At 45.4% G+C, this 23,864-nt stretch overlaps 2 protein-coding genes across 3 annotated transcripts in view; both read left to right on the top strand.

Moving 5' to 3' along the window:
• LOC147123923 (FYN-binding protein 1-like) overlaps window positions 1-7,107 on the top strand; it is a 372,564-nt gene extending 365,457 nt beyond the window's left edge. For both annotated transcript variants that reach the window (XM_085966712.1, XM_085966740.1), the window contains 2 exons: window positions 1,119-1,162; window positions 6,452-7,107. In XM_085966712.1, the coding sequence (XP_085822838.1) occupies window positions 1,119-1,162; window positions 6,452-6,474 (67 nt within the window). In that variant the 3' untranslated portion in view covers window positions 6,475-7,107. The remainder of the gene's footprint in view (window positions 1-1,118; window positions 1,163-6,451) is intronic.
• An 86-nt stretch (window positions 7,108-7,193) lies between these two features.
• Window positions 7,194-23,864, top strand: part of rictora (RPTOR independent companion of MTOR, complex 2 a) — a 903,687-nt gene continuing 887,016 nt past the window's right edge. The window contains exon 1 of the mRNA XM_085966601.1: window positions 7,194-8,279. Coding sequence (XP_085822727.1) covers window positions 8,204-8,279 — 76 coding nt within the window. The 5' untranslated portion in view covers window positions 7,194-8,203. The remainder of the gene's footprint in view (window positions 8,280-23,864) is intronic.

Here is a 23,864-nt window from a genome sequence, read left to right on the forward strand (position 1 = left end):
CTTTATCGAACCCAAGTTCTCCATCTCAGTTACCATTATTCTTCTTTCACATACTCCGCCTCCCATTTTTTTTTCTATCCCTTATAAATTTACCCCCAAAAGTCAGCCCTAGAGCTCTTCCCAATGCCCTAGCAATCTAAATGACAATCCAATAGCTTCATGCCTGCTTTTATTGATTTTTAAAACTGAATTCAAATTCTCAAACTGCCATGTTGGGAGTTGAACACATGTTCGCTGGATTATTAATCCAGGCCTCTAGACTACTAGTCCAGTAACATAACCACTACACAGCCGTACCCTTAAATAGCTGTATTTGAATGAATTGATTTCAGCACAATCAGCCCATTCAAATACAGCTACCACTTACAAAACCATTACTTTCATACTTGGCTTGTCAGTCAAACCCACACAGTCATTATTTGAAATAAAAAGCAGCCAAAAATAACCTGGTCACCGGTTAAACAGCTACCGGTACTTAACAGCAAATTAGTTAATAAATCATACGAACGTACAACACTGGTGGACAGGAAAAGACCAGCTGGTCTAGTAAGCTTGTCGCATACGCACCATGACCCTCAAAGCTCCCTGCCCAGCAGCAGTCATGTAATCCACTGGGAGAGGCAGATGAAACAAAAACCCTAGGCCAATTCAGGACAAAAGAATTCTGGAAAATTCCTTTCGGACCCCCAAAGGCGATCAAAACGAGTTCCAGGAGACCACAGTGACCCTGAGACGTATCATCACACCTACCCTTTGTACCACAAAAATCAGCCACAGGCAGGAACTCATCCAGATAAAATTTAGTACAGTACTCATACAACCCACTCCAGTTCAGGCCAAACTCCAGACACTAATCCAAAGAAAATGCTTGCTCCACTTCTCAGAAAGCATTTACGACCAGAAAAAGGGCTGCTTGTTTTGCAAAAGGATTGTGGAGATGGAATGGCCAAACTATTAGTATCTGTACCACAGGAAGTTAATTATTCTTCAAGGCTGTGCTGAATAAAGATGAAGCATATAAAACACTACAGCTGAGTAACAAAGGAAAGATGCATCTTATTGATGTTAGTATTTTAATAGAAAACATTAATGTTAAATGCTTTTGATTTTCTTTTTAGAAATGGAGAAGGGGATGGTGAGATCTATGATGATATTGATACAGGTACGTGGACAACCAAAGTTTCCCTTTGAGGAGGATCTGGGAGGGTGACATAGAGAGCGTTAATGCACCAGGAAAGATGCACTAGGTTCTGAAAGATCTGTGATCTGTCAGCAATCCAGAACAACTTTCTGTGATGTCACGCTGACATGCAAAAGAAACCAGGATGCGAGCAATTTCCCCAAATCTTGTCTATTCCACTAGGGGAAGGCAGCAAGGGAAAGCTGACAGCTCTGCTACGGAGGGAGGGAGGCAGGGAAACGAAAAGGTCACAGGTTAAATCTCCTTGTGCCATTCTTAAACAGCCCCGAAAGGTAAGTCTGCTCTCTCTTGGCCAGAGACAAGGAGATCTAACGAAGGAGAAAATAATAAGACCCGGCAATGTGCTTATGCTGAAATATCAAGTTAATTAAAATAATCCTATGTAATCAAAACTGAGGAACTCCTCACCACCCTCAGTCTTTGCTTCCTCCTACAATCTACCAAGTGCGAGGTCACCTAACCATCACTTGTGTTTTCTCATCTTCTCTCCCTTTCTTTCCGACCTGCACTTTGGGCCTTCACTGGCCTTTCTTAGTAAAAGCAAAACCCTGTCATTCATAAAAATAATCATTTATATAAGCAAAAAGAAATGTAACTTAAAGCAGATGGCTGCCCCCTTTCTAACCCATAGCCGCAAAGTACTCGGCGTTTCCAAGAAACATGCCTTTCAGGTGGCCAAACCACCGTTTGCAGCATCTCGTGCTATTCAGTGACTCTTTTAGCCTATATAAATATCTGTCGTTTTGCAATGCTGTGCTCGCAGTGCAGAGCCGTGCTTGGCACCAATGCTGGTTAGAGGTTGGGCTATAACGTTGCAGCCTCGAATCTCAAACCCATGCTCACCACTAACGAGGCTCTGCACCAGGAGTGGAGCCATGTAACATTATGCCTCTATGGTTTATCCCAGACTATATATTCTGGATGTTCTTTTTTAAAATGTGCGAGGAAGAAGAAACATACATTAAAGGAGTTACAGTGGAAGCGAAGATCTTGAAATTATACTTTGTGATATTAGCATATGAATACTTATTGCATTCTCATGGAATTCCTCAGCCCTCTGTTTTATCAGAATCATTAACCCAGTGGAACAAGGCACTTCATATGAATGCACGCTAACATCCCACAATATAATTTCAAAGCCCAAAAATGCTTCCTTAATAAACAGCACTTAAAAAGGAAATGTCTTTAATTTTTTTTTCAGTTAGGAGCAGAGATTCATGATCCAAAAACTGTATTTGGCTCCACAGTACCTGGGCTGTTAAATGTGCTGTGCAATACGTGAGGCAAATCTATTCAGACCAGGAGGGTCCCAGTCCCAGGTTCAATCCATAGTCTGCCGAGTTATTTATCTCAATTAGAGCAGCCCTGGGATAAGGGGGTAAAAATTCAATCAGGGACTCAACCTGGGCAACAAAGCAGCTTAAACAGCCAACCTTAATATCAATAAATATCAAAAGATATCAATAAATTGGTCAGGTGGGCAGAACAGTGGCAAATGGAATTCAATCCGGAGAAGTGTGAGGTAATGCATTTGGGGAGGGCTAACAAGGAAAGGGAATACACATTAAATGGTAGGACACTGAGTAGTGTAGAGGAACAAAGGGACCTTGGAGTGCATGTCCACAGATCCCTGAAGGTAGCAGGCCAGGTAGATAAGGTGGTTAAGAAGGCATACGGAATGCTTGCCTTTATTAGCCATGGCATAGAATACAAGAGCAGGGGGGGTTATGCTTCAACTGTATAAAACACTAGTTAGGCCTCAGCTAGTGTACTGCGTGCAGTTCTGGTCACCACATTACAGGAAAGATGTGATTGCACTAGAGAGGGTAGAGAGGAGATTTACAAGGATGTTGCCGGGAGTAGACAATCTTAGCTATGAGGAAAGACTGGATAGGCTGGGTCTGTTTTCCTTGGAACAGAGGAGGCTGAGGGGAGACCTTATTGAGGTGTATAAAATTATGAGGGGCATAGATAAAGTGGATAGAAAGGACCTATTTCCCTTAGCAGAGGTGTCAAAAACCAGGGGGCACAGATTTAAAGTAATTGGGGGAAGGTTTAGAGAGGATTTGAGGGGAATTTCTTTCACCCAGGGGGTTGTGGGGGTCTGGAACTCACTGCCTGAAGGGTGGTAGAGGCAGGAACCCTAACCACATTTAAAAAGTACTTGGATGTGCACTTGGGATGCTCTAACCTGCAGGGCTACGGACTAAGAGCTGGGAAGTGGGATTAGGCTGGATAGCTCTTTGTTGGCCGGCGCGGACACGATGGGCCGAAATGGCCTCCTTCCGTGCTGTAACTTTCTATGATTCTATGATTCTTAAGGTTGGAGAGTAATGACCATAAAGTTCATGTTGAAAATAGATGAAGAGGAAGAGGAGTCAAAAGTCAAGGTGTTGGACTGGAAAATAACTAATTTCAGTGGGATGAAAGGAGTTGCAAAATGCGGCAGATAAAGCAGCAGATCAGCAATGAAATATATTGAAAGGTTAAATGGATAATGGACAGGCTAAGTGCATTCCTACTGAGAGTAAAAGGGATGTGTGAAGGCAGGGATTCCATGGATCAAGAGAATAGCGCACAAAAGAGTATTAACGACAGCTGAGTCAACATGAACAGAAACAGCAAGGATTTTATTATAGTAACAACATACAGCGCCTTTAAACATAGAAAAAAAGTCACAAGGTGCTTCACACAGGCGTAAGAACAAAAATAGACACCAAGCCAAAGAAGGAGATATTCGGAAGATGACCATAAGCTTGGTCAAAGAGGTGGGTTTAAAGGAGGAGACAGAAATGGAGAGGCAGAGGGGTTTAGAGAGGGAATTCTGTAATTCCCTGAGGCTGAAGGTGTGGCTGACAGTGGTGGGGCAAAAGGAGGGGCGGGGCAATGCACAAGAGGATGGACTCAGTAAGAGAGTCAGGGGAGTTGAAGCGCTGAAGGAGGTTAGAAGAGATAGGAAGAAACAAGACCATGGGGGGAGGGTGTTTAAACATAAGGATGTGAACCGGGAGAGGTGATGCCATGGAGGGATTTAAACACAAAGGGGGAAAAATTCGGTTGCTTTGCGCCTCCCGTTAGCGCCCTAAGAGGGTGCTAACGGGGCGCAAAGCAACTAGCGCCTGGGCACGGCGCCGCCAGCGCCTCCTGTGAAATTCAGCAGGCAGTTAGCGGCGGTGGTAACCGTTATCACCCTGCAGCGCCGCGCTGCCGGCAATGACGTCATCGCCGTGCGCAGCGCCCCGCCCACGGTCTTCGGTGGCGCCCCCCGACTTACCGTCGGACGCTATGTCCGACGGGGTCAAGGGGGCCTACCTGCGGCCGGGGCGGCGCTAGTGAAAGGGGCGGTGGCGGGCAGCCATTTTTGTTGCTGGCCATCTGCCAGCACCTGCCCCCGTTGCCGTCCCCCGTGAAGACCCTCCGCGGGGTGTCGGTTGCTCTCCGTGACTCCTCTTGAGTGCCGGGCTCATTTGCCAGCTCACCTGATCTCTGGTGGCCCAGCTGGGCGCCGGGGCCCGCTGCGCCAGGCACCTCCCTTTTAAGAAGGGGAGGAAGGCCTGCAGTACTGCGGTGCGACGTGCCGCAGCGCCACGCCGTGATATTCCCTCGTAGCTCCCCAAGAGGAGGCGGGGCGCTTCTAGTCGTACCGCGCTTCCCTCTCGGGGCGCTACCATTCAATTTTGGCTGCGGGGATGCTAATATTTTCGGGGTGCTAAAAGCAGCGCCCCAGCGAAGTTAGTGCCCCAAAGGGGGCGCGACTCAATTTTTTCCCCAAAGATTAACACATATGATAAATAAAAGGACTATCCAAGAAGGAGTAGGACCACTTAGAGATAAAGATGTTCTGGGCTCAACTTGGGATTGACCAGGACACCAAGGTTGCGAACAGTTTCGTTCAACTTGAGACAGTGGCTAGGGAGGGGCTAGGGAACAGGGAAGAAGATGGCTTCAGCCTTCCCAATGTTTAGCTGCAGGTAATTGCAGCTCATCCAAGACTGGAAGTTGGGCAGCACAGTTGTCTTAAATTTATGCCCTCCAGTTTCCAACTCATCAACTAAAGGAAATCTGAAATAACAACAGAAAATGCTGGAAATACTCAGCAGGCAAGGCGGCATCCGTGGAGAGAGAAACAGAGTTAACGTTTCAGGTCTGGGACCCTTCATCAGAACTGGAAAAAGCTGGAGATGTAACAGATATTAAGCAGGTGCAGAAACAGGGGCGGGGGGAGAGCGGTTTAGGAGGGGAGGAAGGAATTGAAAGAACATACTGTACTTTTGTAAGAGGCAGGAAAGATAAAATGTTGCAAATGGGAATGGCAAAAATCATACAGCATGAAAAATGGGGGCAGGGATTATTATCTGAAATTGTTGAACTCTATGTTGAGTCCGGAAGGCTGTAAAGGGCCTAATCGAAAGATGAGGTGCTGTTCCTCAAGCTTACGTTGAGCTTCATTGGAACAATGTAATAGGCCGAGGACAGAGAGATCAGAGTGGGAGTGAAGTGGAGAATTAAAGTGACAGGAGACCGGAAGTTCAGGGTCACCCTTACGGACTGAACGGATGTGTTCCGCAAAGTGGTCGCCCAATCTGCATTTGGTCTCCCCAATGTAGAGGAGACCGCATCGTGAGCAGCGAATACAGTATATTAAATTGCAAGAAGTACAAGTAAATCGCTGTTTCACCTGGAAGGGGTGTTTGGGGCCCTGGACAGTGGGAAGGGAGGAGGTAAAAGGGCATGTGTTGCATCTCCTGCGCTTGCACGGGAAGGTGCCAGGCGAAGGAGAAGGGCTGTTAGGGGTGATTGAGGAGTGGACCAGGGTGTCGCGGAAGGAGTAGTCCCTTCAGAATGCTGGAAGGGGAGGTGAGGGGAAGATGTGTTTGGTGGTGGGATCATGTTGGAGGTGGCGGAAATGGCGGAGGATGATACGTTGAATGTGGAGGCTGGTGGGGTGAAAGGTGAGGACAAGGGGAACCCTATCGTGGTTCTGGGAACAAAAGGAAATAGTTTTCCCATAATTACCTTATTAAACCTCTTCATAACTTTGAATGCCACTATCAGATTTTCTTTAAACCTTTGTTCTACTGAAAAGAGCCTTGGGCTCTCTCGTCTCTTCTCATAACTAAAGCCATCTCTAGTATCACCTTAGGCACCCTCTCCACTCGCTGTATTTCCGGCATTTTCTGTTTTATTTCAGATTTGCAGCCTCTGTAGTTCTCTTTTGCCTCTATGTGTCATTTTTTGTTATTATTTTAGAATGCATCTACGATAATGACTGACCATAACTCAAAGGAATTGGCAAGAGCTGCCAGAGCCCAGCTCGCCCACATCTCCCTCCATCTGCGCTGTTTAACAATCCAGAACTTTCACTTTGCGAAGAAAAGAAACCTGCAGATTCTTCAGCTATCAACATCTCGCTTCTCAAAGACTAACTGTGAGCTGATCCCGCTGTCTCGCCACAGGGAAGGGTCTATAAAACAAAAGATGACTAAGTCACATTACGCAGCATGATCGATATTTGGACAGATTTTTTCCTCAACCATTGTGAATCATGGATCTCCTTTAGGGATAAGAATTATTTATATATAAATGTGAGAGTTTGAACTAATCCAATAATGTTGAAGACCTTTGGACATATAACAGGTGTTTTTCTTGTTTTTGTTCCTGAGAACAATGTTTGGTACACATGATTTGACAGGTTGCAGTACTGCTTTTTAACTATTCCTCAGTTACAGTGAGTAAAATATACAAACACATGCTGTGATATACGTCCTCCTTTTTGTAGGTATCGAGTTAAATCTCTTTCTCCTCATATCCTTAATGAATTCTTCCTCCTTTTTGTGAATAGTCACTTGGTTATGGGCCGTGATTACCATGGTTTCTGTGTGATTAAAGACCGATTGTCTACCTTGTACGGTACTCTTCATTCTTTGTAGGTATTGCTCTCCACGCAGCTGCTGGAGTTATACCAGCACTGGCACACACACACACACTGATGTTACAAGTATTTTTAAAGGGAGATTATCCTTTTATGGTATTTTCCCCAGAGTGTGATGTGGTGCTGGCTCATCTCCCTCAGCAAGCTCACCTCCGGCTGGAGGTTGCTGACTAAAGTAGAATTATGGTTCAGCTGAAGATTATTCACAGGATAAAGATTTGAATGTGAAATGGTGTTGAAAGAAGTACACCATTGTGAATGGTGAGTAGGAATAATTGATCTGTTCTTCATTGACAGTTAAATGTCTGGTAGGAATGTCAGTAAACCAAAGTGCAAAGCGCAAGAAGAGGGAATGGGAGGAGGGAGGGGTACTTTTGGATGTAAAGTACACAGATGTACTTGGTCAATACTGAAGTTCCCAGTCTCAGAGGCTTTCCCTGACTGGCAACCTTGATGCCAAACTGTGCTGGATCTAATGAAAAAATTCACTGACAAAGCCCATTACTAACGTTACCCAAGAATCAGCATGGCAAGTTTGGGGTCTCTGTGGAGTTGGGAAACCTGCATATAATTTCAAAATCTCTCCTACAAACTAGGAGAATGTTAATGACTTTGGTTTACCAAATTCATTTTTTACATTTACTCTCAATGAGTCATGAGAGTTCCTCATACTCTTAAAACAACACAAGCCAGTTATTCCTATTACCAGTCACAGTACTTTGCATTTTTGACTAGGGAGTCTCCGATGATGGTTTCACAACTAGGTTTTAGGTTTGAGTATTAACAAGTAAAAAGGGGTCCTAAAATAACGTTTTCTCGATCAGCCCGAATTCTCTGGAACACACCAGAATGTACTCCAGTGAGAGGCGGGAATTGAGCTGCCCAGTTGTAATATGACAAGCTGGCTTGTTCCACCCCAAACCAGCACACGGTTCGGAACGTTCAACAGAAGGCTTCTTCTGTTTATGTATAAACAATTGAAAACTGTAAAACGATGACATTTCTCCACTCTTATTGCTTACAACGGTGTGAGGCTGACAGGTGCTGCGAGCCAAGGCCTTTGCAAAGTAATGTCCTATTGTAGAGTCCCAGCCTCGAAGGTACAGCAAAGGCTATATTCCCGATTCAGAGGACAGCTGCTGCATGGTAAGATCTTCTAAAAATCCAATTTTTATATTTTTAGATGAGACATGTGTGGTTTCTTTTGGATATAATACTCAAGGATAAGGCTGTTGTATGACCTTGTTCTGGAGCATTCCTCGGAATAGGGTTGAATGCCTGTTTAGGTGTCCAACAAGAGCAACTTTTTGCTCAATGTACGGTTAAGCACGGTTTTGTAAATTGCCATCTAAATATCCATCAAAATTGGCGGGTGTTAACCAATCATTACTTGCTTGGCAGCTGTTAATGTTGTACACCACAAGTCATTTCATTTGTCCTGAGCTGTGAAAGATCTTGCAGCTGCTGCCCGTGTCCTAACTCACACCAAGGCCCGTTCACCCATCACACCTGTGCTTGCTGACCTACATTGGCTCCCGGTCCAGCAACGCCTCAATTTTAAAATTTTCATCCTTGTTTTCAAATCCGTTCATGGCCTCCCCCCTCCCTATCTCTGTAATCTCCTCCAGCCCCATAACCCTCCGAGATATCTGCGCTCTTCTAATTCTGGCCTCTTGAGCATCCTTGATTATAATCGCTTCACCATCGGTGGCCGTGCCTTCAGCTGCCTAGGCCCTAAGCTCTGGAATTCCCTCCCTAAACCTCTCCCCATCGCTTCCTCTCTTTCCTCCTTTAAGACGCTCCTTAAAACCTACCTCTTTGACCAAGCTTTTGGTCAGCTGCCCTAATATCTCCTTATGTGGCTCGGTGTCAGATTTTGTTTTAGAGCACTCCTGTGAAACGCCTTGAGATGTTTTACGTTAAAGGTGCTGTATAAATACAAGTTGTTGTGTTAAACCGCCTTTTTGTAAGTTTTATATATCCTCCAATTCTCCTTTTTGAGCTTCTTGCTGCTTTGTACCAGAGGATAGGCAAACGACTTGCTCCTAGGTTTCTGCCACTACACCAGGAACTGACCACTAGTCTATGAGCTGTGTGATGGACCAACCTCACCTTTTACCTTCCCATCTATAGGGAATGTTTGGCACCATGCGCTCCTCCTCCCCCTGGATGATAGGATTGGAATCTGTGTGGGTGTGCTGCATGCACTTTTTGCTTAGTTCAAAAGCATGGACAGTGATGGGGCTTCATCAATCAAATCCCCCCCGGCCCGCCGCCCCACCACCCCCACCCCCACCCCCATCCCCACCAGTACGAGAATGAAACCAACACTAAGGGCTGGACCATGCTGAACTACTTTAGTACACCTTGTATGCTGATCAGATCATTGAGGACATCACAGCAAGGCATCGCGCTCACCCTACACACCTGCCACAGGACTGCAAATTCTAGCCATTTAAACATTCATGCCGCATTTGTGCAGAGAAGGGAATGTCCACGAAGGGCACGTTTTCCCCTGAATTCCTCTCCATGTTCTTGTAAAGTTTACTTTTATGGTCAGGTCTAAAATTAGCTGTCTACTAGGCAGCCTGACCAAAAACTCGACTATGTAAGACAGTGTGGTGTGAGCACCACCCACTACCTTAAGCTGCATCTTTCATTTGTTTTAGTAATAGAGTGACTGTGTACAGTAGGTGGATATAGAAACATAAAAGATAGGAGCAGGAGTAGGCCATTCGGCCCCTCGAGCCTGCTCCGCCATTCAATGAGATCATGGCTGATCATCCAAACTCAGTACCCTGTCCCTGCTTTCTCCCCATATCCCTTGGTCCCTTTAGCCTTAAGAAATATATCTAACTCCTTCTTGAATACATTTAATGAATTGGCCTCAACTGCCTTCTGTGGTAGAGAATTCCACAGGTTCACCACTCTCTGGGTGAAGAAATTCCTCCTCATCTCTGTCCTAAATGGCTTACCCCTTATCCTTAGACTGTGACCCCTGGTTCTGGTCTCCCCGGCCATCGGGAACACCCTTCCTGCATCTAGTCTGTCTAGTCCTGTTAGAATTTTATGTTTCAATGAGATCCCCTCTCATTCTTCTAAACTCCAGCGAGTATAAGCCCAATCGCCCCAATCTCTCCTCATACGTCATTCCTGCCACTCTCCTACTGTCCCACCTCCCCACATAAGTGTACAGGAATTGTAACAAATCACTGAAGGAAAATGTTCTGCATCTATAAAATCATAAGTGTACCCCCACTGTAAGTGGGTTCATGTGATTCACTTTGTTTTCGGAATTACACCTGGATTTCTATTCTGTTACTTTAATCCTAAGGGAGTAAAATTGGGGATCAGCATGCTGAATCTGGACTATCACAGAAAATATCAGTCCAAAATATAGAGAAATCCATCATTTCTTAGTATTTCTTCATAATAGCCTCCCCACCCCCTAATAATGCATCTTGCCAACATATTTTATTTCATTCAGATGCACACTCCTCCCCTTCCAATGTTGCTTTCTCTCCTCACAAGTGCTGACTTATGATGAGGTACTGTTCCAAGGGTGCCGGCCGCCCTTTGTTATTGCACCCAAGTGGCCCTTCTTCATATGTGAGCCCAGACACTGAGGGTCAGCAGGCTATTTAACTGTGGAGGTCATCATCACGGACAAATCTGATCCTGTTTTCATCCAGCAGCCACACTTCCCAGCAGGAACCCTGGCTGATTTCCACCCCCCTCTCTCACCCGAGGCCAATGAGACCAATTGTAGAGGCTCAAAGGCTGCCGTGATGAGCACTGGGTGATTCCGTGTAGACCAAGGTTTGAACTTGATGGATCCAGTTGTAACTCTTTAAAAGACTGAATGTCCTTTTGTAGTTTTAGAAATGTATGTTATTTGAGATCTGTCAAAAAAGACTGTGTGTAAATTTCTAATGTTGATTATTATACAATTTATGTAAAGGTACAGAACCAGAGTTTCTTAATTCAACATATTGTCTAAATAAACAAAAAGCTCTTATGTACTGCCAACTAGGCAACTCATTGCTGAACTATTTATATATTTTTAAAAACTTTTTAGCATTTTTCATGGCTTCTTTAAACAGGGAGTCTCACTATCAAAACGCCTCTTAGAGAGTCTCACCATCAAGAAAGAAAGACTTGCATTTATAGAGTGTCTTTCACGACCACCGAACGTCCCAAAGCGCTTCACAGCCAATGAAGTACTTTTTGAAGTGAAGTCACTGTTGTAATGTAGGAAACGCGACAGCCACATTTGCGCACAGCAAGCTCCCACAAACAGCAATGTAGTAATGACCAGATAATCTGTTTTTTAGTGATGTTAATTGAGGGATAAATATTGGCCAGGACACCGGGGAGAACTGCCCTGCTCTTCTTTGAAATAGTGCCATAGAATCTTTTATGTCCATCAGAGAGAGCAAACGGGGCCTCAGTTTAGCATCTCATCTGAAAGACGGCACCTCAGACAGTGCAGCACTCCCTCAGTACTGCACTGGAGTGTAAGCTCAGTTATAAAGTATGTCACTGTATTATCTTTTTTCCTATCCCTCTGATATTTTTTTAAAGAACCATTTAAAGATGAAACTTTCAGGATATCATTCTCTGGGAGTGTTACAGATAATGCAATCACAGGGCAGCAGCACCAAGACCACCACTCATCAGACATTGGCTGAACAGAGGCCAGATGGTTCCTCCACCCCAGGAGGGAAGGAGCATTGGAACAGGAGGAGGCCATTCAACAACCTTGAGCCTGTTCCACCATTTAGTTAGATCATGGCTCATCTGTATCTTAACTCCATCGACTGCCTTGGTTCCGTAACCTTTAATACCCTTGCCTAACAAAAATCTATCAATCTCAGTTTTTAAATTTTGAATTGACCCCCCCCCAGCCTCTATAGCTTTTTGGGGCGAGAGTTCCAGATTTCCACTACCATTTGTGTGAAGAAGTGCTTCCTGACAGCACCCCTGAACGGCCTGGCTCTAATTTTAGGGTTATGTCCTCTTGTTTTGGACTCCCCCCACCAGAGGAAATAGTTTCTCTTTATCTACACTATCAACTCCTTTGATCATCTTAAACACCTCAATTAGATCACCCCATTAATCTTCTACTCTCAAGTACATAGAAACATAGAAGATAGGAGCAGGAGTAGGCCATTCGGCCCCTCGAGACTGCTCCGCCATTCAATGCGATTATGGCTGATCATCCAAATTCAGTACCCTGTCCCTGCTTTCTCCACATATCCCTTGATCCCCTTAGCCTTAAGAAATATATCTAACTCCTTCTTGAATATATTTAATGAATTGGCCTCTACTGCCTTCTGTGGTAGGGAATTCCACAGGTTCACCACTCTCTGGGTGAAGAAATTCCTCCTCATCTCTGTCCTAAATGGCTTACCCCTTATCTTTAGACTGTGACCCCTGGTTCTGGACTCCCCCGCCATCAGGAACATCCTTCCTGCATCTAGTCTGTCTAGTACTGTTAGAATTTTATAAGTTTCAATGAGATCCCCTCTCATTGTTCTAAACTCTAGCGAATATAAGCCTAATCGACCCAATCTCTCTTCATACGTCATTCCTGCCATCCCAGGTATCAGTCTGGTGAATCTTCGCTGCACTCCCTCCATGGCAAGAACATCCTTCCTCAGATAAGGCGACCAAAACTGCACACAATACTGTGCAATAGGTCTAAGAGCGTTAAAAAAACAAGCCTGAAGACTATGGCCTAGAAATTCACTATGGCCCCGCCAGCTGCCTAGCGCCCAAAAGTTAGCGCTGGGCGGGAAGCCTATAGCGATCGTCAGATATTCATTGTTAGCGCCCCAATTCGGAAGCGGGCGCTATACCAGGGTGTGCCCGCCTCCGCTTGGTGCGCTGACACTGAATATCAGCGCTCTTGGCGCCGCTGCGCCAGGCGCTGCGCAGCGGCAGGCTGCGGTACTGCAGGCCTCCTCCTTCTCTTAAGGGGGAGCTGCCTGCAACGGGGAGATCGCCGTTGGATAGTGCCGGCAAATGAGCCCGGCACCACGGAGAAGTGCCGGGCTCGCGGAAAGCAGCCGGCAATGCCGCGGGGGGGGGGGGGGGGGGGGGTGGAGGAGGCCGGGGAAGGAGGTGCGGGCAGGCGGCTGCCGCAAAAGCGGCCGGCCGCACCTTCCGCTTTAAAGCGCCCCACTAAGGCAGCAGGACGGCCCCGTTTTCTGGTCGCTGTTTGCGGCCGCTTCGGAGGAGGCGGCCCCAACTAAATATGGGGATCGGCGCTATGGTGTATGTGCCTTTAGGAGCCCCAGGTGTGCGTAATGCCGGTAATTGCCACTTGGGCTATATAAGCCTGTGTATTGTGTATATCCTTTAGAAACCCCCCCCCAGACTTGCTTAGTAAATACCTATGAACCAACTCCTGTCTTCAGTGTCCTTATCTACACACGGACACTACAGTGGTGACGAAGTGGAAACAGACTTACCTGCAATTCGGCAGCACCTCAAGGACATCGATTCCTCCAGCGTCCAGAAGACTCAAGGAAGTAAGAGAAACTGTGGTTTCACCAGCTGGCCAAGCTGGTGACAGGTACTGCGCTAATCCTTCCTGGGCGTCAGGCTGGAGCTCCAGCGGCGGGCTCTACAGCTGAGACAGGCAGCGAAATCGGAGGCAAGCAATAACGGACTGGGAGGGTGCACTCGAGAGACGGCCGGCGCGGCAAGCAGGTCAGCGTTTAGACCTCCGTCGGGAACGAGTCTCCAACAGTAAAACAGCGTTGTTATCGGTAGCAGCGGCGGGAAAGCGCGGGAAGCGCCATATCGTTGCTACAGAGAGAGAAAAAAAAAAGCGCGGGAAGCGCCATATCTTTTCTGAAATGCCTAAATCTGGTAATATTGAGGCTTTTGATGGCGAAATAGAAGATTGGACCACATACGTGGAAAGAGTAGAGGTTTATTGCACTGCAAATGGAATAACAGATGAAAAAAAAGCTTCAGTACTTTTGAACTTAATGGGCGCGAAGACATACGGGCTGTTACGAAATTTAATCACTCCAGCCAAACCAAAGGACAAGACTTTTAAAGAAATTGTTGATACTCTGCAGGAGCATTTAAACCCAACACCGCTGCTGATAGCGGAACGATTCAAGCTCTTCAAGAGAAATCAACACAAGAATGAAAGTAACGCTGATTACCTAACCGAATTAAGAAAGCTATCAAAGTACTGCCAATTCGGAGCAGGACTATCGGATTATCTTCGAGACAAATTTGTTTGCGGTCTCTTAAGTGAAGGAACACAAAAAAGACTGCTTTCTGAAAAAGATTTAACATTGGACAAAGCTTTCAGTATGGCTGTATCATACGAAGCAGCAGCAAAAGGAGCTGCAGAGATACAACAAGAGACACAGGACTTCGGCACCCATAAAATGACACAGGAGTTCGGAAGATGTTATCGCTGCGGCAGATCCACCCATAACCAGAGGGACTGCTGGTTCAAGGGCAAAGCATGCAGGCAATGTGGTAAGATTGGACACATTGCACGGGTATGCCAATCTGGACAAAATAAATCCACTGACAGAAAACAAAAAATCAATAAAGAAAAGTACAGGAAGGTACAAATGATGACGGACAATAGCTCCGAAGACCAGAATAGCGATAGCGACTCCGGAAACAAGAGACTAAGCTGTCTCAAATTACATAATATACTTGCCAAAGAGGATTACCAAACCATTTGGGTTACCCTCTCAATAGCAGGGTCCCCAGTTAAAATGGAGCTAGATACAGGATCAGCTCTAACCGTAATAAATCGACGAGATTACGAGAGGCTATTTTCGCATATACCTCTAAAAGACACATCCATTATCTTAAAAACATATACGGGGCAGAAAGTCTACCCCAAAGGAAAAATAAGGGTGCCTGTGGTATACAACGGCAAAGAAATACAAAAGTTGTATTTGTACATTCTACAAGATGGTGGTCCACCATTGTTGGGACGTGAATGGATAAGGAAGATACGTTTAGACTGGCACTCCATTCAGGCACTGACGGTGACCAGTAAGGAAAAAAACAATGATGACATCATACCTGAACGATTAAAAGACATCTTGGCCAACGCCAAAGAAGTGTTTCAAGAGAAACTAGGAACCTTGAAAGGCATCACCGCCTCAATAAAAGTGGAAGATACAGCAATTCCAAATTTTTTTAAGGCTAGACCGGTGCCATACGCAATACGTCCGGCAGTCGAGGCAGAGCTGAAGAATTTGGAAAAGGCAGGCGTATTATCCAAAATAGATTGGAGCGAATGGGCAACACCCATCGTTCCAGTCATGAAAAAAACATTGAAAAATAACTCTGAGGAACAGAAAAAAATTCGCATCTGTGGGGACTTTAAGGTGACTGTAAACCCGGTCCTTCACACGGTACAGTATCCTCTTCCGAGGATAGAAGATATTTTCGCCTCACTATCCGGAGGGAAACATTTCACAAAAATTGACTTGGCACAGGCATATCTACAGATGGAGGTTGAGGAGACCTCTAAAAAGTATCTCACAATAAACACACACAAAGGCCTGTACCAGTACAATCGACTGGTTTTTGGAATAGCATCAGCTCCAGCCATCTGGCAAAGAGCTATGGAGCAAGTCCTGCAAGGGATTCCGGGGACTCAATGCTACCTAGACGACATCCTTATAACAGGAGAAAACGACAACGAGCACCTTGCCAATTTGGAGCAGGTGCTCACTAGGCTGAAAGAACGGGGCCTACGAGCAAATCGCCCCAAGTGCGAATTTTTCCAAAATCAGATATCATATTGTGGCCACATAATTAATAAGGAAGGGTTGCATAAGTCACCTGAAAAAATTGAAGCAGTTATAAAAGCCCCAGCACCTGAAAATGTTTCACAATTAAGGTCATTCCTGGGATTAATAAATTACTATCATAAATTTTTACCGAACTTATCAACTATTCTATACCCTCTTAATGATCTTCTACAGACAGGAGTGATTTGGAAATGGAACGAAGACTGTAAACGTGCCTTCCATAAATGTAAAGACTTAATCACATCCGAGAAAATTTTGGCTCATTACAACCCATCACTACCAATCAGACTGGCATGCGATGCATCCCCTTACGGCATAGGAGCGGTATTGTCCCATAGATTCCCTGATGGCTCGGAACGGCCGATAGCTTTTGCGTCACGCTCATTGAACTCAGCTGAGCGTAACTATGCCCAGATAGACAGGGAAGCACTCAGCCTGGTATGGGGAGTGAAGAAATTCAACCATTACCTACACGGACAAAAATTTACCTTGCTGACTGACCATCAACCCCTCATCTCCATATTCAACCCTAAAAAAGGTGTCCCCATTATGACGGCACAAAGACTACAGAGGTGGTCCCTTTTTCTAGGGGCACACCAATACAACATTGAATACAAAGGGTCAAAACAGCATGGGAGTGCTGACGGTTTATCACGCCTACCGTTGCCAACGATAGAAGAGGCACCTACAGTAGACCCAGTGGAGATATTCCACTCTACCATAGTGGAATGTCTACCGGTGACAAATTCTGCCATTGAAAGGGAGACAAGAAATGACCCTACTCTCTCACGGGTCTACGATTTAACAGTGAAGGGATGGCCAGCACATGGCGAACCACTGTTGCCAGCATTCTCGCAAAGAAGAGAACAGCTGTCAGTGCGCCGAGGAACCTTGATGTGTGGATCCAGAGTGGTGATTCCACCCAAACTCCAGGATAAAGTGCTAAAGGAGCTTCACGAGGGGCATCTGGGTGGAGTGAAAATGAAGAACCTAGCTAGGGCGTTTGTATGGTGGCCAGGTATCGATGGAGACATCGAAGACATGACCAAGAGCTGCCTAGGATGCCAGAAGGTCCAAAATGCTCCGCCACAGGCCCCTCTACATCCATGGGAGTGGCCCTCATCTCCCTGGCAAAGGGTGCACATCGACTTTGCTGGTCCATTTATGGACTCAATGTTCTTAATCGCAGTTGATGCACACTCCAAGTGGCCGGAGGTAATAAAGATGTCCTCCACCACCACGGAAAAAGCCATCACAGTATTAAGGACCATATTTGCCAGGAATGGGCTGCCGGAGCAGATATGTTCTGATAATGGACCGCAATTTGTGTCCGAAGAATTCAGAAAGTTCTTAAAGAACAATGGGGTAAAGCACTACACGTCCGCCCCATACCATCCCGCCACCAATGGATTGGCTGAAAGGTTTGTCCAGACCTTCAAGAAGGCCATCAAGGCCATGGGTAATGAAGACATAAAACTTCAGCACAAGGTGGATAACTTCTTATTTGCATATAGGAATGCAACGCATATGGTTACTAACCAAACTCCCGCCATGATGTTCTACAATAGAAACCTAAGATGCCGGCTGGATTTGGTCAAGCCCAACATCCAAAGGGACGTGGAGAACCGGCAGTTTCAGGGCATGAATGAAAGGCCAACTAGGGCCTTCCAGATAGGCCAACCGGTTTTGGCCCGGGACTACCGTACCGAGAAATGGCAGCCTGGAACTATCTGCACACGATTAGGACCACTGATGTATACCGTGGACATCGGAGACAGCATAATAAGGCGCCATGCTGACCAAATCATCAAGTCATCCGAAAAGGGACAACCTACACCACCACTCTATACATCTAACGATGAAGTAGAAAAACATAGAAACATAGAGATAGGAACAGGAGTAGGCCATTCGGCCCTTCGAGCCTGCTCCGCCATTCAATGAGATCATGGCTGATCTTCCTCTGAGATCTTAGCTGATCTTACCAGTTCAGTACCCCGTCCCCGCCTTTTCTCCGTAACCCTTAATCCCCTTAGCCTTCAGAAATATATCCAATTCTCTCTTGAAAATATTTATTGAATTAGCCTTCACAGCCCTCTGTGGCAGGGAATTCCACAGGCTCACCACTCTTTGAGTGAAGAAATTCTTCCTCATCTCTGTTTTAAATGATTTGCCCGCTATTTTTAGACTGTGGCCCCTGGTTCTGTGCTCCCCTGCCATTGGAAACATTCTCTCTGAATTCAGCCTGTCCAGGCCTGCCATAATTTTATATGTTTCGATGAGATCCCCTCTCAATCTTCTAAACTCCAGTGAGTACAAGCCCAAACTATTCAATCTCTCCTCGTAGGTCATTCCCGCCATTCCAGGTATCAGCCTGGTGAATCGCCGCTGCACTCTTTCCATGGCAAGAACATCCTTCCGCAGATGGGGCGACCAAAACTGTACACAATACTCCAGATGCGGTCTCACCAGCACCTTGTACAGCTGTAGTAAGGTATCCCTATTCCTATACTCGAACCCCCTTGATATGAAGGCCAACATACCATTTGCCTTCTTAATCGCCTGTTGCACCTGCATGCTCTCCTTCAGTGACTGGTGCACAAGAACACCCAGGTCCCTCTGCACTTCCCCATCTCCCAATCTATTGCCATTTAGATAATAATCTACCCTCCTGTTTTTACCCCCAAAGTGGATAACCTCGCATTTATCCACATTATAGTGCATCTGCCACGTATCCGCCCATTCTCCCAACCTGTCCAAATCGCACTGTAGCCTCCTGACATCCTCATCAGAGCCCACCCCTCCTCCTAGTTTAGTGTCGTCAGCGAATTTGGAAATATTGCATCCAATTCCCTGATCCAGATCATTTATATATATTGTGAACAGCTGGGGTCCCAGGACAGATCCTTGCGGCACCCCGCTGGTCACTGCCTGCCACTCCGAAAACGAGCCGTTTATTCCAACTCTCTGTTTTCTATCCGCCAGCCAGTTCTCTATCCACGTTAATACTTTGCCCCCAATCCCATGAGCCTTAATTTTGCATGATAATCTTTTGTGTGGAACCTTATCGAAGGCTTTCTGGAAGTCAAGGTACACCACATCCACTGGCTCTCCCCCATCTATTTTACCAGTTACTTCCTCAAAAAATTCCAGCAGATTAGTCAAACACGATTTACCCTTTGTAAATCCATGTTGACTCTGTCCGATCCTTTCCCCATTTGTCAAGTGCTCCGCTATTTTATCCTTAATAATGGACTCTAGCATTTTGCCCACAACCGATGTAAGGCTTACTGGTCTATAATTCCCTGCTTTCTCTCTACCCCCCTTTTTAAATATTGGGGTAACATTAGCTACCCTCCAATCCACGGGTACTGTTCCCGAGTCAATGGAGTTCCGGAAGATGATCCTTAGAGCATCTGCTATCTCCAGGGCCACCTCCTTAAGTACCCTAGGATGTAGTTTATCAGGCCCCGGGGATTTGTCGGCCTTCAGTCCCCTCAACTTACCCAACACCATATCCCTAGAGATACTAATTTCTGTCAGCTCCTCCCTCTCATTAGTCCCTATGTTTGCCGATATTCCTGGGAGGTTATTTGTGTCCTCCTTTGTGAATACAGAACCAAAGTATGAGTTTAATTGGTCTGCCATTTCCTTATTCTCCATTATATATTCTCCCGAATCGGACTGCAAGGGACCGACTTGGGATTTTACCAGTCTTTTCCTCCTGATATACCGATAAAAGCTTTTGCAGTCTGTCTTTATGTTTGCTGCAAGTTTACTTTCGTATTCTATTTTCCCCTTCCTGATTAATCCCTTTGTCCTCTTTTGCTGTATCCTGTACTGCCCCCAATCTTCCGGTCTGGTGCTTTTTTTTGCCAGTTGATATGCCCTTTTTTTTTATTTTATGCTGTCCCTAATTTCCCTCGTTATCCACGGTTGAGCCACCTTTTTAGGTTTATTTTTATGCCAAACCGGTATAAACATGTTCTGGAATTCTTCCATTCTATCTTTGAATGCTTGCCATTGTCTATCCACTGTCAATCCCCCCAGAAACACCACCCAATCAATCTTACCCAATTCCCGTCTCATACCCTCGTAATTCCCTTTATTTAAGTTCTGGACCTTAGTCTCTGATTCAATTTCCTCACTCTCCATCTCGACTGAGAGCTCGATCATATTATGATCGCTCTGACCCAAGGGGCCTCGTACAAGAAGATTGTTGATAAGTCCCTTCTCATTGCACAATACCCAGTCTAAAATGGCCTGATCTCGAGTCGGCTCCTCGACATATTGGTCCAGATAACCGTCCCGAAAACATTCCAGGAATTCCTCCTCCTCAGAATTTTTACTAATTTGGGTAGTCCAATCAATATGTAAATTAAAGTCACCCATGATGACAGCTGTGCTCTTATCGCACGCTTCTCTAATTTCCCTTTTTATGCCTTCCCTCACCTCCATATTACTATTTGGAGGCCTATATATCACACCCACTAACGTTTTCCTCCCCTTGCTATTTCTCATTTCTACCCATACAGATTCCGTTTCATCCGAGTTAATATCCTTCCTTTCCATTGCATTAATCCCCTCCTTTACCAGCAATGCTACCCCACCTCCCCTACCTTTTTGCCGATCCTTCCTAAATATTGTATATCCCTGGATGTTAAGTTCCCAGCCTTGCCCACCCTGCAGCCACGTTTCTGTAATCCCAATCAAATCATACTTGTTTACCTCTATTTCCACAACTAATTCATCCACCTTGAATACCCATATCTACCTCCGATCCGGTGACACTGGAGCCCGATGAACCCGACACTGGCCTTCAAGCCGAATCAGCCTTGCCAGAAGAACCTACTACACCACCAGAAACTACTACACCCCCGAGGCGTTATCCGGACCGAGTCAGGAAGCCTCCTGAGAGACTAACTTATAATTAATTAATACAGCAATGTATATTATTTTGCATATAACATGTAATTAATAATTACTTAAAATATGATGTACTAGTTAGCTAGAAGGGGAGGAATTATGGTGTATGTGCCTTTAGGAGCCCCAGGTGTGCGTAATGCCGGTAATTGCCACTTGGGCTATATAAGCCTGTGTATTGTGTATATCCTTTAGAAACCACCCCCCCCAAGACTTGCTTAGTAAATACCTATGAACCAACTCCTGTCTTCAGTGTCCTTATCTACACACGGACACTACAGGTATGGTTTCGGGGCGGAACCAGGGCACTGCGCACACCGATGACGTCATCGGTGCCGGCGCAGCGCTAACGGCTACCGCCGCCAATACCGCTGCGCTGAATATCTGCGCAAACTCATTTTTGGCGCAAAATCTCCCTTTAGGCGTTAACTGGGCGCAAAGCTGGCAGCGCCTTAATGAATTTCTAGGCCTATGTCTTAAGGCGAGGAGCATTTGTAATAAGGTGGATGAATTGGCTGCGCAAATAGAGGTAAACGAATATGATTTGGTTGGGATTACGGAAACGTGGCTCAAGGATGGTCAAGACTGGGAACTCAACATCCAGGGGTATTTGATATTCAGGAAAGATAGGCAAAAAGGAAAGGGAGGAGGGGTAGCATTACTGGTTAAAGAAGGGATTAACACAATTGTAATGAAGGATATTAGCTCTGATGATGTGGAATCTGTATGGGTAGAATTGAGAAATACTAAGGGGAAAAAAACATTAGTGGGAGTGGTATATAGACCTCCAAACAGTAAGGTGGAGGTTGGGAATGTCATTAAAAGGGAATTAAAGAAGCGTACAATAAGGGCACAGCAGTCATCATGGGTGACTTTAATCCACATATAGATTGGGCTAACCAAATTACTAACAATACTGTGGAGGAGGAATTCCTGGAGTGTTTACGGGATGGTTTCCTGGACCAATATGTCGAGGAACCAACCAGAGATCAGGCCATCTTAGACTGGGTATTATGTAACGAGAAAGGATTAATTAGCAATCTTGTTGTACGAGGCCCCTTGGGTCGGAGCGATCATAATATGATCGAATTCTTCATTAAGATGGAGAATGAAGTAGTTGATTCAGAGACAAGCATCCTCAATTTAAATAAAGGAAACTACGATGGTCTGAGGAGCGAGTTGGGTAGGATTGATTGGGGAATGGCACTCAAAGGGTTGACGGTGGATAGGCAATGACAAACATTCAAAGACCGAATGGATGAACTACAGAAGTTGTTCATCCCAGTTTGGCATAAAAATAAAACAAAAAAGGTGACTCAACCGTGGCTAACAAGGGAAATTAGGGATAGCATAAGATCCAAGGAGAGGACATACAAATTGGCCAGAAAAAGCAATAATCCTGAGGATTAGGAGCAGTTTAGGATTCAACAAAGGAGGACAAAGGGATTAATTAAGAAAGGGAAAATAGAATATGAGAGTAAGCTTTCAGGGAACATAAAAACTGACTGTAAAAGCTTTTATAGATATGTGAAGAGAAAAAGATTGGTGAAGTCAAGCGTAGGTCCCTTGCAGTCAGAATCGGGGGAATTTATAATGGGGAACAAAGAAATGGCGGACCAACTAAATACATATTTTGGTTCTGTCTTCACAAAGGAGGACACAAATAACCTCCCAGAAATACCGGGGAACATAGGGTCTGATGAAAGGGTGGAACTGAATGAAATCAGTATTTGTACTGAAATGGTGTTAGGAAAATTGATGGGACTGAAGGCCGATAAATCCCCAGGGCCTGATAATCTACATCCCAGGGTACTTAAGGAAGTGGCCCTAGAAATAGTAGATGCATTGCTGGTCATCTTCCAGAACTCGATAGACTCTGGAACAGTACCCATGGATTGGAGGGTAGCTAATGTTACCCCACTATTCAAAAAAGGTGGCAGAGAAAAAGCGGGGAATTATAGACCGGTAAGCCTGACATCGGTAGTGGGGAAAATGCTAGAGTCCATTATAAAAGATGTAATAGCAGAGCACTTGGAAAGCAGTGACAGGATCGGACAAAGTCAACATGGATTTACAAAAGGTAAATCATGCTTGACTAATCTACTGGAATTTTTTGAGGATGTAACTGGTAAAATAGATAAGGGAGAACCAGTGGATGTGGTGTATTTGGACTTTCAGAAGGCTTTCGATAAGGTCCCGCATAAGAGATTAGCGTGCAAAATTAAGGCACATGGGATTGGGGGCAAGGTATTGACTTGGATAGAGAACTGGTTGGCGGACAGAAAGCAAAGAGTTGGAATAAACGGGTCGTTTTCCGAGTGGCAGGCAGTGACTAGTGGGGTACCGCAAGGATCGGTCCTAGGACCCCAGCTGTTCACAATATATATTAATGATCTGGACGAGGGAATTGGATGTAATATCTCCAAATTTGCAGACGACACAAAGCTGGGTGGGAGGGTATGCTGTGAGGAGGATGTCATGAAACTCCAGTACGATTTGGACAGGTTAGGTGATTGGGCAGAAACATGGCAAATGCGCTATAATGTGGATAAATGTGAGGTTATCCACTTTGGTGGCAAAAACAGGAAGGCAGATTATTATTTGAATGGCAATAGATTGGGAGAAGGGGAAGTGCAAAGAGACCTGGGTGTTCTTGTACACCAGTCGCTGAAGGTAAGCATGCAGGTGCAGCAGGCGGTTAAGAAGGCAAATGGTATGTTGGCCTTCGTGGCAAGAGGGTTCGAGTACAGGAACAAGGATGTCTTGCTACAGTTGTACAGGGCCTTGGTAAGACCGCACCTTGAGTATTGTGTGCAGTTTTGGTCGCCTTATCTGAGGAAATACGTTCTTGCCATGGAAGGAGTGCAGCGAAGATTCACCAGGCTGATACCTGGGATGGCAGGAATGACGTATGAGGAGAGATTGTGTTGATTGGGCTTATACTCACTGGAGTTTAGAAGATTGAGAGGGGATCTCGTCGAAACCTATAAAATTCTGTCAG

Source organism: Somniosus microcephalus, chromosome 1 (assembly GCF_052327205.1).
Source record: "Somniosus microcephalus isolate GS21.2 chromosome 1, FLI_Smic_1.0, whole genome shotgun sequence".
Lineage (NCBI taxonomy): Eukaryota > Metazoa > Chordata > Chondrichthyes > Squaliformes > Somniosidae > Somniosus > Somniosus microcephalus.